This window comes from Wasmannia auropunctata, unplaced genomic scaffold, assembly GCF_000956235.1.
Source record: "Wasmannia auropunctata unplaced genomic scaffold, wasmannia.A_1.0 LD335708.1, whole genome shotgun sequence".
Lineage (NCBI taxonomy): Eukaryota > Metazoa > Arthropoda > Insecta > Hymenoptera > Formicidae > Wasmannia > Wasmannia auropunctata.
Window position 1 is genome coordinate 33071 of NW_012027182.1, and position 15080 is coordinate 48150.

Sequence of the window (15080 nt, forward strand, 5' to 3'; positions counted from 1 at the left end):
TGTGGTAATAAACATGACACATCACTACACACTACTACATCAATATCGCACGCATACATACTCACAATTGTCGGTAAACAGCGGATTTTTGGAGTTTGATCTAGGATTTAGGATCCTCTTAAAGATACCACTGACACTGACGAGTCTACTTTATCGACCTCGTGCAAATTTTTCCGACCTTCCAGCATCGCCTTAACATTATGATATTAAGAATAATTTTTGAACAATTTTTATTGTGTATGTAAGCGAAATTTGTTAAATAATTATTAAATTGTACGACTATAAAGGGTTTTTAAATGTTTTTAAAGTATCTAAACATATATTTCCAAATATTTAGAAATACTCAATTTCACTATACATACGTTGTTTATTTAAAATACTTCCAAGAAAAAAAAAGATAGATAAGCCTCCTCTTGTCTGATTAAAAAAATGTTTTAATATTATTTCAAATATTTTATAAATGTTGCTCTGGAAATATGAACACATAACATCATTTACAACAATATTTTACTTTCATTCAATTTCTAGATGTGCGTCCAAATTTGTTCACAATGACGCATCATTTTATACATTAGACATTATACAACATTAAGAACAACATTTACTAAAATTATTCTGAAATTTCTGTGTCCCTTTTCTTTAGTATTTTTTTCTTTTTTTATCATCTTTATGATTATTTTAACAGATTATACTGTCGCGCTCACTTTTCTTTCTTTTCAGTTGAGGGTACGCTGGAGGAGCCGTGGTATGAAATGCCACCTGCAGTGTTCACGCAGGAAGGACCCGTGAAAGTGGCAACTTCGCCCATGGAAAATCTATTGATAGAGCATCCTAGCATGTCCGTCTATTCCGTCGTGTCAGGGACAATAACATCTCCTATCGCACCAGACACTCCGCCTCCCTCACCGGACGGATGGATGAAAAGCCAAAAAGATGTTGGTGTGTTACATAACGCTGATGTTTTTCAAGAAATTCCTGCAGTACCGCCAGCTGATCTCTCATCCTCCACAACCACGTTGTGTACCATGCCCACATCTTTAGATAGCAGTTCAAATCGAAATAACATTGACGAACTCTCACGCAGAGTGGTTGCAGAATTGCAAGCCATTCATAATGACAAATTATCTACGTCTGATAGCAATAACAACCAAGCTAGAATTGGAAATCAACTTCGTTCTGCTCAGGAACGAGCTCAGGAGGTATGAATTTCCCAAATTCTCAAATATTAGGTTCTTATAAACTGAGAAAAATTATTGACTAATTAAATATCAGGATAAATGGAATGTTACAAACAATTAAGATGGGAAAATACCAACGGTTAAAATGGATCTTGATGCTCGATAATATTACAAAAATATTGAAATTTTCAAATATATCACGAAAATAAACTATTAAAAAACTATTTTACAAATAAAAAATTCATAATCTATTTTAGTGGGAAAATATTGTATATTAGACGATAAATATTTTATAACTAACAACTTCTTTTATGAAATATTATTAATATATTTTTGGACGAAACCAATTTTGTTTAAATAATTTGATTCTGTTAATCATTTTGCGTGTTATTAGCAAAATTAAAGATATTAAAATAAAATAATATATGCATTTAAGAGATACTCCATATTTTTTATATATACATTATAGTTTTAAAGGCTGGAAAGAAAATCGGTTTTTTCAATTTTTTCGTGGATTTTTTCAGTTTCTTTCTAAAGGGGTAGAAAAATTCAATGAAAAATTTCACGTACATATTCATAAAACCTATCACATTTCACATTTGCAACACTTTGATATACTTTTCGAAATTTTAAAATTTTATGACAAGCATATATTTATTGCTAATAATGTTAAATACAAAAGAAATAAAAAGCAAATTACACAAGAATAAATAAAAAAAACTATATGGCTCTTGACAATTATCATTAATAATCAAAACTCTTTAAAAATACTGAATATAAATATCAACTTAAATTAATCTTTACACTAGTTATTAGGATTGCGTTTCCTAAAACAGTTTATTTAATAATAAATAATCCTCACCTTAAGGAATATAGTATTCAAATGTAAACATAAATATTAACTCATTATTAATTCCAGCGTTTATACGAAGTGTCTTATTTTAACAATGCTATAAAATACGAGAGTTATAATTTATACGAGTCATAAGCTTATATCTAATTTAAACAAAAAATTTACACATTTTAGCGAGCAAATTAAAATAAATCACATTAAGTCACTTACATTACTTTCTGAATTCCAATTCATATTTAATATGATGAAAAATATTAAAAATTAGGCAGTATATTGTTTACATAGCAATTTTTCGCAAAAGAAAACAATTTTTTTTTTAAAGAAACCGAAATTTTTCTAGTTTTTTCCAGCAATTTGAAAAAAGCAATTTTTTTAAAACTATAACATATGTAGGTACATATATTTTGAAATAAAAATTCATACAAAGTATATTAGGAAAAAATATTTCTTTAATATTAATTTATCTTCAATATTTTATATATAGAATAATGAGATGAATTAATTGATATAAATAAATATACATATAAATGTATACAGACTTATTTGTTGTATATTTTGTTGATAACATTTAGAATTGAAAATAGTATAAATACGAATAACGTATTTGAATAAGAATTAGAAAGTGATGTACTTGAATAATAACAAAGTAATGAAATGATAAATAAAAGAAAATTATTCATATACTCTATACCTATAATTATATACAGGATGTTCAGCATAACGGTTCGCAGGTATAGGTCGGTATCCATAAACCAATTACACAGTCATTATTGCAATTGGCATATTAAGACATTACTTGATCTTGAAATAAAAGTAGAGTGTGAATACTGGCCATAATGTAATACAATTATCACATAATAGATTTTACAGCTAAAATTTAAATGACATAAGATTTATATATAGAATAACACGTAACATTTTACTTTAAAAATATTTCACCAAATTATAATACATAACAATATTATTTTATTTTTTTCGTTTTTGAAAATTGAATATATTATTATCATATACGATTTTACATATACTTCATGTAAAATCATACTCACAGATATAATAATAAACAAAATAAAAAATAATGTTTATTTTTAACATGTATTTTACGTAAACTTAAAACAATTACATTTCATTCTTTATTTTTTGAAGAAAATTATATCAAAGACATATTTTATTTAACAAAATAGTATAATGCAATGAGTAAAAAAGCTTATGCCTCATTTCAATAAATGTTATTTGACGGTGACGATACTATTCAACTGTTTATTTCACTGTTTAATCTCAAACATATTGAATATTACTTGAAAGGTGAATTTCTCATGAAATTAATTTGTTTTGATCATGTTTGAATTGTGAAAAAAATATTGAAAATGAATGAATACAAAAAATTCATTTTAAGCATATTATACTTCATGTTTAGAAAAAAATGAAACAATTGGAACTGTTGTAAAAATATTGAGAAAGCTTACGAAGATTGAACACAAAGCATAAGAACTACAAGAAATGATTTGCAAAATTTTGACATTAATTTTGACATCAAAAATTAGCCACGCTCTGGTTGGCCTTCTGGCATTGAAAATGACATTGTGTGCAATTTAGTGGACACCAATTCCAAAATTTCAACAAAAGAGATTGCTAAAAAGCTGAATGCTGATAGATCGATACATTTCGGCAATTAAAGAAGATTGAATATTGTTCAAAACCTGATGTTCGAATAAGAATAATGTTTTATGCAAACAGATTTGAAGAAAAAGAAAATAAACCCATGTCAAAAGTTAGTTTCTACACTGAGAAAAAAATTACTTAAAACAAATAAATATGTTTCAGGTACCCCTCAAAGAAATAATTTTCTTGAAGCAAGTAAAATTTTTTTATTTTAAATAAAAGTGTTTGCACTGAAAAAAAAATTACTCAAAACAAAAAAATTTTACTTGCTTCAAGAAATGATTTTTTTGAGGGGTACCTGAAACATATTTATTTGTTTTAAGTAATTTATTTTCTCAGTGTAGAAGATGATGTTATCTGATATTATAAAGAAGTCCTTGGAAGAATTCTTTTGAGCTATTTTCCACTGGCTAAATGTTTAATTCTAATAAGTATTATCAATAATTTAAATTAACAATCCAGAAGAACTGGCACTTTGATATACAATAAATCTAGCGCAAGTTTAGAAAGCTGAATAGATTTTCCTATTGCATTCTCCGTATTCTGATATCGCACTATCCGATTATCATTTTATTCTGATTATTACAAAACATTATGAATAGCAAAAAAAATTTCCCACTCGAAGACTTAAGAAACACTTTAAAATTATTTGACAAATCGCTAATATCCAATCGTAATATTGGAAACAGATTACAGAAAACGACGAAGATTATTTAATCAATTAAATAAAGACTTATATTTTGCCAGATACCTAGATAATTTTTAATAAAAAATCGGGCATGAACTTTTGTAATCTGTGAATTTTTATTCAATATGTCATGGTATAATATAAAATCTGATTGTGAAATTAATTTTTATTGTAATCTTTTTTTTGCAGCATTGACTGATTTTCTTATTATTAACTCTCATCACATTTTTTATAGTATTTATATAATTAATTCCTTTTTTAATTAAAAGTTTCTAAATTTTTATATTTAAACATTGTCGTTAAATATTCACAATTTTAAATCATTAAATCTTATGTTTCTCTTTTCTGTTTTTAAGTTCTTAAAATTTAATTTGAGAATTTAAATTGTCTTTTTAAATATTTTCAAAATTTAAATGATAAATAAAAAGCAGCAATAAGCCAGGCATGATATTGATGCAAAAAGAATAAATTAATAATTAAAATTAAATATATACATATGTATAATAAAAGACCCAAATATTTCGATTTATATTAAATCATCCTCAGTGGGTTAGCAATGCATTACAATAAAATGTATAAAATTATAAAAGTATAAATTATAAAAAAATATAAAAGTAAAAATTAATTCATCAAAGTTTGAAAAATCGCTCGCAATTTATTGTCAAAGACTTACAATACAAATGAAAAATTCTTTTCTCCAATTGATCAATATTTTTTCACACGCAATCCGTAGTAATAACATGGGGTTTGGACAAATTTAAAAAAATAAAATTGTAAGTATAACTGTCAATGTGTTAGTGGCAGTAAATGGACAGCGACAAAGGAGCCATAAATGCATCCCATTTTGTATTAAGACTTGTATCAGCAAACGAGAATAGAAGAATTTATCTCCACTGAGGATGGTTTAATATATGTAAATCGAAACGTTTGTGTCTTTTATTTAATTATATTGTATTTAATTTTAATTATTAATATATTTTTTCTTTTTGTACCTGTGCCTGTCTCTGTGATGTGAACATCGTGCCTGTCTTTTTTTAGTTTTCATTTAAATTTTAATTATTTGAGTCGAATTGATACATACAATTAGTTATTTTTAAATTAAAATATTTGTATATTCTCTCTTTGCAGGTGCTAAAGAAGCGCACAACTCAGAATCTGAAGAAGGCCCGTCTAGAAAGAAACAATAAAGTGCGTCAGATAAAAGGCAAGCGACTTCGTCGCCAAGACCGTTTACGTGTTCGTCATAGTGGCGCGAATAATAATCGAAAATGCTAGTCATCCGATCTCAGGTCAAGATGTACTTAAGTTTCTTCCTAAAATGACCAATATTATGATATATAGTTATTCGGTAAAATACTTTGTTTCAATGGCGAAAAATAGAGCGATATATTTATAAGAATTGTGAAAGTCCAGTAAGCACACATGTTAACAGTTTACCAATAGATTTGAACAGAATATTGCGACAAATCGACATCAATTGTATTTGTATTAAGCTCGCATATCTTACCAGCAGAGTACCAATATAGAAACTGAAAAGAATTTGTTATTCCGTAATTATTTAAATAAAATATATTGTATTTAAATGATTACGAAATGGTTTATTTTGCTCAATTATTATATTCTGTTAGCACATTCTGTTATTTCTACTGGCATTCTGTCGATAAAATTTGTAGCAGACTTTATAAAATCTGTTTTCGACAGATATGGCTATCTGAGAAATTTGTTCATTATGAGACAGAGAGTTTAATAGCCTTAGAGATCTTCAAGTAAGAATTTGATTTTTTATATCGAATATGGTAACAATGTTTAAATAATCATCAGTAAGTAAAGCTCACTGATTAGATCAATGATTGATATGTAGAAAATAATGAATTATCAATTCTATTCAATTACTTTTTTGAGCACAAAAATGAGAATAATTATTTTCCATAACTTTTTTTAAACATTGAATATGATCTTGTTTATCAAAATGCTTTCTTACAATTTTGAAAAAATTTATGGTTAAATAAATTACAAAAAAATTATTTTAATTTATTTGGGCATATTATCTATGATATATTGGAGAAGTTTTATTGTAATCAAAATTAAATATGTTATTGAGACTTTTAGTTTAAAAAAAAAAATTTATTTGCATCAATTATGATTAAAAAGTTCTTTGTAATTAATATGAAAGCTATTGTATTGGCCTGTGTAAATTGTAACTTTGACTAAGATCTTATATTAATCATAAATATATTTTTTTAACACAATCAAGCAACAAATTCCTTTGGGCAAGAAGTCGTAATATGTAGCAATAAAATTTCTTTAACATATTACATATCATAATTGTTATATGTATATCAAAATTCAGAGTTGCCACAGGCCTGAAAAACCAGAAAAATGAAAAGTCATGTAAATTTAAATTGGTCAGGAAAAACTCGGAAAAATCAGGAAAAGATATAAAAAAGTCTGGAATTTGGAACTTTACTCAATTTCGTTAAAGATGCTGAAGTCGTCTGTTTTATCGTCGAAACGCGATAATTTTTGTACATAATTGTTTCCGTTTATATTGCTTTTTCAGATTTGAAAATCCTTTTCCAGAAAGTATAGATAATCGGAATGACAGTAATAGAATGTGAATGAAACGATTTTTTTTACAAAATGGAAAAAATTTTGAAAATTACGGTTTTGTTCGATTTATTATTGCGATCGAAAATATTTGAACATTTAGCGAGATTAAAACTTAGTTGAAATAATTAAAAACAATTAATTGATCGTATAGAAATTTCTGCAGAAATCTTTCTGTTTTTAGAATTAAGTTTTTATTTAATCCCGAAGCAACGGAAAATTCAGTTGCACCAAAGAAATTTTTTTCTGTGATTTAAAGCACAATGTCGAAACGACAATGTTAAAGCAATGTTAACAATTTGACATAAATGTGCATTTGGAATTATATTACGTTATTAAATTTCTAAATTTGTGTTGCTTCTAATAATATAAATTATTTATTATTATTCTGCAATATCTTATAAACATTAAAATTTAGAATTATATATTTGATACTGGTTATGAAAAATTTTCCACTGTCGGTCGTCTGAAAAACATGGAAAAGTCAAGAAATTTCAAAATTTATTTTTTGTGGTATTGAAATAATCCTTTTTGCAGCTTTCATCGCAAATTTTTTAAAGATATTAATAATACTAGAGAAAGAACTTAATAAACAGGATTGTATTAAAAACCAAAAAACTATAGAAAGCGATAACTTTCATTCTTGTGCGTTCTTTTTGAACAGTATTATTATATGCATGGCTGTAATAACTTAAACATGAATTATTAATGATTTTTAAGAACTTTTTTGTAAATTATGAAAAGAAAACATTATATTCAGTTTAATTCTTTGAGATAAACTAGATTAAGTAATCAAAAATTAAATTTTTACTCGAGGGTCTCTAATTTTATTTTAACTTTTAAAAAATCGAAATATAAGGATTAATTTTATCATCGATTTATAATTGTATGAATCAAATAGCAAAGCATTTTTTGAAACTAACTTTAAACAGAAATATGTTTATTAATTGTTAATATCAATTTTATATACTGCATTATAGATATAATGCATAATGTCCTCCTCATTAAAAAAAAAACAAATCTCGAAGACAAATGCATTTTACATAAAAACAGCATACATAAAAATTATTTAGTTTCGAGAGAAATGTTTTATGAATAACATATCTATTATTTATAACAATATTAATTTATGAGATTTTTAGACATTTTGTATTTAAGAATTTTGCTAAACTTTTTCAACGTTTTAGACATTGAAATATGTAAAGTCACTTTGTTTGAAGCTATTGAAGTCCGAAGTTTGTGATATCAAAAATGCAGAATGTTTAATACGTTAAATTCAACTTGAAGTTTGATATATTAAATTCACTCAAAGTAATTAAAAAATGAAATTGGTTTTTATATCGAGCCTTTCAATTATTATATGTATAAAAATATCAGCATTCAAATGACAAAAAGGTCAGAAATTTAAAGATTAACAACAAAACCAGCATGATTAGTAGTAACAATGTTTGTGTTATTTATGTTCTTCTTCGTTTTACTTTATCATGACTGGTATAATTTATGTGAAAATACAAGGGTTTTGTAATGCCAAATATTATAACGTTTTTCACCCATTTAAATTTTTTTTTCGTGTAAAAAAATGATTGCTGAAAGATCAATTTCTGCATATTTTTAGTAATTTTACAACACCCTTAGCAAAGATGTCAAAGGATCTTGCACAAAACTGCTGCAAAAAGCTGTTCTAACACTCCAAGAAATATTCATTAATGTGATGCTAATCAAAAATATTTATAAGCACGACACTCAATAATCGACTTATTGTTAGTCGACAGCAGCATCGGAAAGGAAAATCGAGAAAATGTATCAATTTTCTAGTGATACGATTCCTATAAGCTATAAGAATGTATTTCTACGTTTCTTTCAATGTATTTCTACGCTTCTATCAGGTGAACAATCGATTATTGAGTGTCATGAGGACTTTGATCAGCATCACATGAATAAACATTTCCCGGAGTTTCAGACAATTTAATCAAGCAGCCTTTTGCCATTCAGAGGAAGGTCTTTTTAGAGAAAATTTTAGTTTAATTGCAGTGATTTTTCACATTTTTACTGAAAAATTCACTTTCAGCAAAATTTCAGCGAATTTTCAGAAACTGTATTAAAATACAGAATGCCCCATGGAAAGTTATTAAAACTAATCAGCTGTTATTTTTAAACGCATATAAGGAATAGGAAAAATAAAATGTCTTAACAAAGGACAGTTCAGTTTTATTTATTAAAATAAAGACGATCGGAAATATTTTTATCATTTAATAAATGTTTATAAAGCCAAGTACGGCTGATCTTTAAGATACATATTTTCGAGATGCTAAATTCTGAATATATTATTCAGAATTTGTATGTATATCATATATTTCAGAAATTAAAAATATTATCAAATCTTTTGTCAAAAGTAATGTTAAATCAAGTTTTCTTTTATGTAAATAAAACTACTAATAAAATGTTCTCTGTTGAAAGATATTTTTCCTATTCCCTATTTGTCTTTAAAAAATGACAGTTGATTAAGTTCAGCTGTTTTAATTTCCCATGAGATTCAATGAAACTATTACAAAATTTTGCTAACTTATTCACCAAAGATAAATTTATTTAAACAAATAAGAAGAACTTTAAAATCTTATAAACAAATCTATCTACAACAAATTTACATATTTATAAAATGTTTCTCTTGAAATCAAATATTTTTATATAATAGCCATTTTAATACAAATAAATTTTTTTTAGATATTTCTTTGTATTTGTTATAACACATAACGCACATACGCGCGGGTATACACACAACACATGCATGTGTACATGCATATGTTTTACATATAGATTGTATATATGCGTGCGTGCGCGCGTGCGCGCGTGCGTGCGTGCGTGCGTATTATACATATATATGTATTTTATGTACAGGTTGTCTAATTTTAAATAATCCATTAAGATTTTTCGAAAACTATGGTATGGAAAAATATTTCACACAAAAATTATATGGTTCAGAGAGAGACATAAGGTACCATTGATTTGACCTTATTTGATGTCGTTAAGATCAGTTCAAAGTTACATTAATTTTTTAAATGAAATTATATTTTTTACATATAATATCTAATTGTTATATAATTGTTTATATAATTGTTTATATAATTGTTTACATAATTTATATAATAAAATAACTATTAATTTCTTGATAATGGTAGCTGATATTTTTAGAACAGAATAGTTTTAGGTACAGAATAATGAGATAAATCAATTGTAAATCAGTTAAATTATAAATCAGTGTAAAGAAAACAAACATTATTTTTAAAAAATATGTAGTTGCATGGCATATTGCAAATTACTTTTTTTTTTTTAAGCAACTGTGTTTTCTTTACATCAATCGATTTATCTCATTATTCTGCGCCTGAACTATTAGATGCTTAAAACCATTATCTAAAAATCAATAATTTATCAGATATTTCATATTTTATATCGAAATATGGCACGATAAAGTATACCTATATAAAATATCTTGTAAGGTATTGATATTCAATAACTTACTTAACCTTAATACTATACCTTAATACTTTTGCAGAATAATTATAGAGAAATCATATTATATAAAAAGAAATATAATTCCATTAAAAAAAAAATCGATGTAACCTTGACTTGAACCTTGACTTGAACCTTAATCAGCGTCAACCAAGGTCAATCAGTAGTCATTGTGTCTCTCTCTGAACACTATAATTTTTATTTGAAATATAATTTTTGTTTGAAACATTTTTCCATATCAATCATAATTTTCGAGAAATCTTAATGCATTATTTAAAATGGGACATCTTGTATGTTAGTTATTTATACATATAACAATGTATGTGTATGAGAAAAATGTATCGCTTGTAAAGTGTGACAAATCGCAACGAACTCAAAGCAATACGTAGTTTTCATTTGTTCGCGACACATTAAATGATTAAATTATTCTGTTTTTAATGTTTCAATACAATGCCAGTATAAGTTAGTCAGCATGAATTAATTCAGAGTTTGTTACAACGAAATTTTACTTATCGATTCGATCTTTTTCTAAGCATGAAGAAGTATAAAGTAAAATTACTAAATATAGATCGGGTACACCTTCAGGTAATTTATTATATTAAAATGATTATTGTAATTTTTTATCTAGTGGTGCATATTATAAGATTCTTTATTTATAACATTTGTTAGTTTGTGTTAGTTTTATTAATCGCAATTATTTCTAGTTTATTAGTAACCACACTATACACTTTAATATCATTAGATAATATGACGTGAGACGTCAATTCAAATGTATATCTTTAAAGATTTATTAAAAGTTTAACCTATAAAAATTGTCTTATAGCTTTTACAAAAAGTAAATAAAATTAAATTTTATGAAAAAAAAATCAACATTATACTCAGTTAAAATTGAAAATATTTTATATATAACCTGATTTGCAACAAGACTAATATGGATCTAATTGGATAATGTGTATTATTTAACATTTAATTAAAATTAAATTATATAAAATATTGGACTGAAATTAATAAAATTATTCATAAATTAAATATGTTATTGGTCATCGATATCTTTTTAACTTAGAGTGATCCAGAGTGCCCTATACATTTGCTAATGTATTATGTAAGCTAATGCATATATGTGTGCGTGCAAGCATGCGTACGCGCGCGCGCGCGTGTGTGTATGTATGTGTGTGTGGGTGTGTATGTGTGTGTGTGTGTGTGTGTATGTATGTGCGCGCACATGCATACGTGAGTGTGTATGAAATGGTCCAAGAAACTAAAAATTTAAAGAGATAAAATAAAAATTTTGAAACTTTATTCAATCACTTTAATCAATTTTAATTACTTCAAAATATAGAACATAATATGCCATTTACTTATAAAATAAATTTGCTTATAACCATTATACATCTTCAAAATGACATTCAAATGATCATCTCTTGACTGTATGCATTTTTTGCACTCTCTGAAGTCTTTTTATCACAACTTATTCTTGCAATCTTGAAGTACTGATCGATGAACTTAAAACAAATATTTGTAAAGAAATTGCAAACAATGCAAACATCACAATTGAAATGTTGCAAGAAGTCATGAGAAATTTTAGAAAAAGTTTGCAAAATGTATACAATTAAGAGATGGTTATTTTCAAGATATAATGGTCATTAAACGACGCAATAGCATGGAGATGCCAAGTACATAAAAAGAGTAAGAGTAATTTGTAAATAGCATATTATAATGTAATTAACATAAATTGAATGAAATTTCTATTATAAATTTTAATTTTATCCATTTAAAGGAATGCTGACGCGACAAAATTCTATAATATCATTGTTTTACCGACGATTTATACATATGTATGCGTGCAATGTAATAATGTATAATGTTCGATGTGTTTATGTTCCACAATCAATATCTCATCACTCATGCATACGTACGCACGTAGAATAGAAATATAGTTTTATTTAGGTTTCTAACTTTATTTTAATATACATTCATTTCTTTATTGTACATTTGACTTTCATTTTATTTTGAATATTATAATCTGAATTTTTCTAAGAAATAAATGTTTTTGTAAAGGAGAATACAACTTTTAAATGTTTTCGCTACCGCTCAGAGATCGTTTTATTTTTACATTTTCTTATTTTTCTTCGTAGAAATTATCATTATAATAATGACAGACTTAAAAAAAAATTAGAACATTGAAATGAATAAAATTCTTATTTGCGTCGTTGAAATGCTATCAGTTATATTTTAATGATTTAAAAATTAATTCATAATTGGGCCAATTGCCAGTAATATTGCAAAAGTTAATAAGATTATATTTTTACTGTAACATTTATGACAAAAAAAAATAATTATTCTTATGAGAAACATGAAAACTTGAAACTACGATAATACATCAATTATTGCATTCCAATTAATTCTTTTTACAAATTATTTTATATTTCAAGATTCGATTTATATCGATTATAATATATTGATAATTGAAAGTAAATTCAAAATTGTCTTACTTAAATAACGAGAGGCCCTCCTTATTTTCATTTGAATTGCGACCGACAATGGTTAAGTTACACCTTCTATTTACACATTTTCTCCTGATACTTTAATTATTAATTTTTTTGTAACAAACACTAGTTCTGGATCACTCTAACGGTAAAAATTCATATTTTTAGTTAAAAAGATATTGATGACCAATAACATATTTAATTTATGAATAATTTTATTAATTTTAGTCCACTATTTTATATAATTTAATTTTAATTGAATGTTAAATAATACACATTATCCAATTAAATCCACATTAGTCTTGTTGCAAATCAGGTTATAGTAAAAAATATAATCTAATTAACGTTTTGCGATGCAATATTACTTGCATTTGGTCCAATTATGAATTAATTTTTAAATAATTGAAGTATAACTGACAGCGATTTCAACGATGTAAATAAGGTTTTTATTCAGGATTCAGGATTTTATTTCAATTTTAATTTTCTTAAGTCGGATGTTATTATAACGATAATTTTCGGTTTCTACAAAGAAAAATACATAAGAAAATGTTGAAATAAAGCCCCGAGCGGTAGCAAAAACGCCTAAAAGTTGTATCTTCTTTTACAGCATTAGTTGCCATATTGAGGTAAAAATGGATAATATGTTTTTTTAATTTTTTCTTGCTTTTGACATTAAATACGCCAGAATCAAATATATTAGTACATGTGTTTTAATCGTGGAAAAGAATTTTTATTCTATTTAACTAATTAATGAAGTAATTAGTACGGAACAAAAATAATATTTCCATCAATAAAACAGACGATGCCAGCATCCCCTTAAATTTTCCTATTTCTTTCTCACCTTATTTATAGGCATTGGAAGGAGCGCTTTTAAACAATGTATCGATCGTGAATAACTATTGTTTTTTATAGAACGTCCCTTCCATTGCCATGCTACTCCTTTAAAAATCGTAAATGTTGGATTCTTTCTTGTCGCTAAATATGCAAACACACGTTGATTAGAAGACCTTTATAAATTGATATCTTAATTATTAACTTTACAAGAATTGTAAAATAGTACAGAACTTTTCAGTTTAGTTCGCGGCTTTTGAGCGATGTTACATCTAATATTAGATACAATTGTATACAGTATGCATATAGTATATATGTATATCCCAGTAAACGAGAATGGATTGAAATAAATTGAAAATAATTCATTTCAACGTTCGCGAATGCGTACCTCTGAAAATCTGAATCCATTGCAATGCCCAATGCCTTTGTATTAATTTATAGGAATTGAATAAAATACATTTTCTATGCTATTTAATTTAAAAAAATTTAGTTTTAAAAAGTAAATCGTGAATATTGGTTAATTCAAAATTCTAGATAAGAAATGCAGTTTTTTCAATCTAATTCAATCTAATTCAAAAAAAGTTTTTCCGTGAAAATGGATCATGAATGTTATATTTAAATAAAAATTATGACTAGGAAATGCATTGTTTAAATCCAACTAAATCCAAAAAATTTCATTACATTGATATTATATCGTATTATGAAAAAATAGAAATGCATTCATTTCCACGGAAATCCATTTCAATCTATAAAGTAAACAATTTTAAACCATTTTAATCCTTTCCCGTTTACTGGGATAGTATACAGCACACATATATTGAATCAATATTTCAGAAACGTTGAATTATAACATTGCGAATGTTAAATCAATGTTTTAAAATATAGATTCAACGTTGAAGAGATATTGCAGAAACATGTCCATTGAAATTGATGTTTTTAGAACATCTGTAAAACATTGCAATTCAACATTGTTCATTATTAATTTTTATCCGCATAGAATCCCAGACAGCACAAAACCCTAATAGAAGACAAAAAGATGTCTTTTGTAAGATGTATTTTCGGCTAAGCGAAAAGATATCTAAAAGATGACGAAAAGATGTCTTTTTAAAGGTATCTTTTGGATGAAAGTAAAAGATATTTTAAAGACATCTTTTACTTTCATCCCAAAAGACAACTTTAAAAAGACATCTTTTCGTCATCATTATATAGTAATCTTTTTGACAAGGCGAAAAGTCGACTAAAAGATATCCATTCGCATTACCTAAACAAAA

The 15080-nt window shown here is 25.9% G+C and overlaps 1 protein-coding gene across 2 annotated transcripts in view; it reads left to right on the forward strand.

Moving 5' to 3' along the window:
• The window catches only part of LOC105456373, a 29600-nt gene extending 21693 nt beyond the window's left edge, over positions 1-7907 (forward strand). For both annotated transcript variants that reach the window (XM_011700343.1, XM_011700342.1), the window contains exons 3-4: positions 721-1199; positions 5507-7907. In XM_011700343.1, coding sequence (XP_011698645.1) covers positions 721-1199; positions 5507-5653 — 626 coding nt within the window. In that variant the 3' untranslated portion in view covers positions 5654-7907. The remainder of the gene's footprint in view (positions 1-720; positions 1200-5506) is intronic.
• Positions 7908-15080: the final 7173 nt, after the last annotated feature.